Source organism: Miscanthus floridulus, chromosome 10 (genome assembly GCF_019320115.1).
Source record: "Miscanthus floridulus cultivar M001 chromosome 10, ASM1932011v1, whole genome shotgun sequence".
NCBI lineage: Eukaryota > Viridiplantae > Streptophyta > Magnoliopsida > Poales > Poaceae > Miscanthus > Miscanthus floridulus.
This window is the reverse complement of record NC_089589.1, coordinates 129,008,347-129,012,770: the sequence shown is the minus strand read 5'-3', so window position 1 is coordinate 129,012,770 and position 4,424 is coordinate 129,008,347. Positions and strand designations below refer to the sequence as shown.

General features: G+C 54.5%; 1 protein-coding gene across 1 annotated transcript; it reads left to right on the top strand.

The window, feature by feature from the left end:
* The first annotated feature begins 2,431 nt into the window (after positions 1–2,431).
* LOC136489599 (uncharacterized mitochondrial protein AtMg00810-like) lies at positions 2,432–3,346 on the top strand. Its single transcript, XM_066486180.1, has 2 exons — positions 2,432–2,830; positions 3,305–3,346. The coding sequence occupies exons 1-2, from the start codon at positions 2,432–2,434 to the stop codon at positions 3,344–3,346; spliced, it is 441 nt and encodes a 146-aa protein (XP_066342277.1).
* Positions 3,347–4,424: the final 1,078 nt, after the last annotated feature.

Here is a 4,424-nt window from a genome sequence, read left to right as displayed (position 1 = left end):
ACCGCGCGCTAACGGATGTATATTACATCCCACAGCTGCGTTCAAGCATCATAAGCATTGGCTAGCTGGATGAGCGCGGTAGTAAGGTACTGATCAAGGACAATGTCCTTAGGATTAGAGACCGGGAACAGCGCCTCCTTGCCAAGGTGAAGAGGTCCCAAAACTGGTTGTACCTACTCGACTTGAAGGTGGAGTAGCCGGTGTGCCTGAAGGCACGCCACACCGAGGAGCCATGGCTGTGGCATGCCCGGTTCGGCTATCTCAGCTTCGACGCGCTTGGTCGGCTGGAGAAGATAATCCGAGAGCAGCCCCACATCAAGCATGTAGGCGGGCTATGTGACAGTTGCTTGGTAGAAAAGCAGAGGAGGCTGCAGTTCCCAAAGGCGGCCAAGTATCACGCGGTGGACGCTCTTGAGCTCATCCACGGCGATCTCTGCGGGCAAATCATGCCAGCCACAAATGGTGGTCGGCGGTACTTTCTCCTAATCATGGATGATTGCAGTCACTATATGTGGCTGCAACTCCTGACGAGCAAGGATGAGGTGGTGGCGGCGATCAAGAAGTTCAAGGCACGCACGGAGGCCGAGAGCAGCAAGAAGCTGCGCGTATTACGGACTGATTGGGGTGGGAAATTCACTTCGGTGGAGTTTGCTGTGTACTGTGCGGATCAAGGTGTAGTGCGACACCACACCGCGCCGTACTCACCACAACAGAATGGCATGGTGGAGCGGTGGAACCAAACGGTGGTCGGCATAGCTCGATCCGTGATGAAGGGCAAGAACATGCCCGCAAGGTTCTGGGGTGAGGTAGTGACCACGGTGGTCTTCATCCTCAACTGCGCGTGCACCAAGGCCCTAAAGGGCAAGATGCCGTTCGAAGCTTGGTATGGGCGCAAGACGAGCGTGTCCTTCCTCCGGACATTCGGCTTCATCGGCCATGTTAGAAAGACGAAACCGGTCCTGACTAAGCTGGAGGACAGGAGCACACCGATGGTGTTCCTGGGCTATGCAAAATGTACCAAGGCGTACTAGCTCTATGACCCACATGGAGGCAAGGTGGTTGTCTCGCACGACGTTGTGCTCAACGAGAAGGTGGCATGGGACTGGAATAGTCCGAGCATAGGGGAAGCTGGTGGCTTCACCAACACCTTCGTCGTCGAGCACTTGGTCATCCACGGAGGTGGAGACGCTGGAGAGGAGGTGCAGACCACTCTAGCAATAGAGCCGAGTACTCTTGGGGCGGTGCCGAGCACTCTGGGAGGGGTGCCGAGCACTCCAGCAGTGGTACCAAGCGGTCCTGCAGTGGTGTCGACCACTCTAGGATGGGTGCTGAACACTCCTGTGGCGGAGCCAAGAGGTCTTGCAGTGGTGCCGACCACTCCAAGACTGGGGTTGAGTACTCCTGCTGTGGTGCCAAGCACTCTAGGAGTGGTGATGAGCGGTCCAGGAGTAGTGCCGAGCACTACAACCGAGGTGCCAAGCACTCCTGGTGCTGTACCGATCACTCTGGCGGAACAGGGAACTCCATCGACGCCGATTGAGTTTGCCTCCCCTCCAAGTGAAATCACTGAGTTCGTGGATGCTTTTCACGAAGGTGAGGAGGTGCGGTTCCGCAAGCTGGACGACATCATCGGCGGCATAGGGCCCTCAGGCCTGTCAGGTCAGCTACTCAATGACCTAGAGCTACTTCTTGTCAGTGTAGAGGAACCACCCACGTTCGTGCTGGCCGAGTGCGATGCACAATGGCGACGGGCGATGCTGGAGGAGATGAAAGCGATCGAGGAAAACGAGACTTGGCAGCTCATCGATCCACCTCTAGGATGTTGTCCGATCGATCTGAAGTAGGTGTACAAGGTCAAGCAGGATGAGCATGGCGCCATTGTCAAGCACAAGGCGCGCCTCATCACCCGAGGCTTTGTCCAGCGTGAGGGCATCGACTTCAAGGAAGTCTTTGTGCCCGTAGCATGCATGGAGTCTGTCCGACTGCTACTGGTTTTGGCAGCAGCAAAGGACTGGCGCGTCCATCACCTGGATGTAAAATCGACCTTCCTCAATGGCGAGCTGGCGGAGACAGTCTTCGTCAGGCAACCTCCAGGTTTCGCCGTCAAGGGAGCGGAGCACAGGGTGCTCCGACTGCGCAAGGCGCTCTACGGGCTGCGGCAGGCCCTGTGAGCGTGGAACGCCAAGCTTGACTCCACGCTGGGCGAGCTTGGGTTCACACGGTGCGCAACCGAGCATGTGCTCTACACGTGGTGACCGGGAAGGAGGAGCTCGTCGTCGGCGTGTATGTGGATGACTTGATCATCACCGGCGCGCGTGCGGAGGACATCGACAGCTTCAAGCACGAGATGACGGCTCGTTTTCGAATGAGCGATCTTGGCGCGCTCTCCTACTACCTCGGCATCGAGGTGAGATAGGGGAAGGAGGCACTCATGCTCGATCAGAGCGCGTACGCCTCGAAGCTGTTGGAGCGGAGCGGCATGGCTGAGTGCAAGCCATACGTGACTCCAATGGAGGAGTGGCTGAAGCTAACAAAGGCCAGTACCGCGGCGAAGGTAGATGCAACACTCTACCGGAGCATCGTCGGCGGTCTGCGCTACCTAGTCCACACAAGGCCGGACATTGTGTTCGTCGTGGGCTACGTTAGTCGCGTCATGGAGGATCCCAGAGAGGATCACTGGGCTGCGGTGAAGCGGCTGCTGCGCTATGTCAAGGGGATAGTGGATCAGGGGATCGTCTTCCCCAAGACCTATGCAAGTAGGCTGCAACTCACTGTGTTCAGCGATGCAGACATGGCGGGGGACATCGATGGACGGAGGAGCACCTCTGGCGTGCTCGTCTTCCTCGGGTCAGCTCCAATCTCATGGTTGTCGCTGAAATAGAAGGTGGTGGCGTTGTCCACGTACGAGGCAGAGTACGTGGCGGCGGCCACAGTGGTGTGCCAAGTTGTGTGGCTATGCCGGCTACAGGGCGAGTTGACCAGTGTGGAAGCTCACCCACCAGCACTGATGGTGGACAACCAGCCCGCCATCGCCCTCGCGAAGAATCCGGTTCTCCACGACCGGAGCAAGCACATCGACGTGAAGTTCCACTTCCTCAGGAACTGTGTCGATGGAGGGCAGATCGTCATCGAGTTCGTCGAAACTGGTCGACAACTCGCGGACGTCCTCACCAAGCCGCTCGGCCGTCTTCGGCTTACGGAGCTGAAGAAGATGATTGGCATGGAGGGGGTTCTTGGGTTAGCAGCAGGATTAGGGGAAGAATTGTTAGATAATCTGCTGCATCCCTGTGTGAACACACGGCAGGGCAAGGCGGCGCCGAAAAGGCTCCCTGCTGTGGTACTGTAGCCATAACAGGGGTAGGCACCGAACGGCTCTCCTGCCGCATTGTAGCCACAGCAGGGGCAGGGGCCAGAGTCGGCCCTGCTGTCATATCTAGTCACTGTAGCAGCATGGCAGCTGTACTAGGATTAGATGGGTAGAGTTGTATATATAGTTTGCCACTGCAACTTAGTAAAGAGAGCGAGTTCAGTTTTGCCATCTCCTCTGCAGAGCTCCGACCAACGCTGGTGCTTGTGCTGTGTGTGCTCTGTTCTCCCTCCCTTCTGCTACCTCTAGCCAGAGTGTGTGGTCGGACAACGATTGTCGTGCTCAGCAAAGCTGGTGAGTGGTCGGCTCACCCATGCCGAGGATCCAGTGGGCCAACAAAGTTGTGGTATCCTTGCCCAGTCGGCAACTCGAAGGCCTCGGAGTTCAAATCGAGCCCGTCGAGTATGCCGGAAATACCATGATGGAGAGGACCGCCATGGACCGCCGCAGAGCTTTGTGATTCTGGGAAGAAATCCATGTCCACGCCGCAATTGCTGGTCAGGGTGATGGGATAAAAGCCGTCCCCAAACAGATCCATCTAAAAATGATAACAATTGTAGTTAATATCAAGCTGTCACTTGACTGCATCATCATCTAAAAATCTTATTCACTGATCGATATCTGAAAATCAGTAAATGCTAACACAGTCAAACAGTAGATGATAACTCAGTTCACTGAAAATCATTTAAATGTAAACAGGAAAAGATATGGACTGAATTAATCATAGAAACGGATATGAACTAGTTATAGTTAGTACTACTATCACAGTCAAACAGTAGATGCGTTGGAAACTTGATCTACAGGCTATGTTACACTCTGAAAACTTTAAACATCTCGCATGCTGAAACTGTGAGATATTGAGAGCTCCCTATCCTAAAACTAGACTACTGTTCAAGCATGCTGCACTTTAATTTGGTGATGTAAACTCTAAAATTATACTAATAATAATTGCTAGAAAAAAGTATCCACACAAAATTCCCAAGATAGAACGATCTAATTTCGAATTCCATTGCACTTTGCTGATCATTTTGACAGAGTGAGGTCCTGAACTCAGACT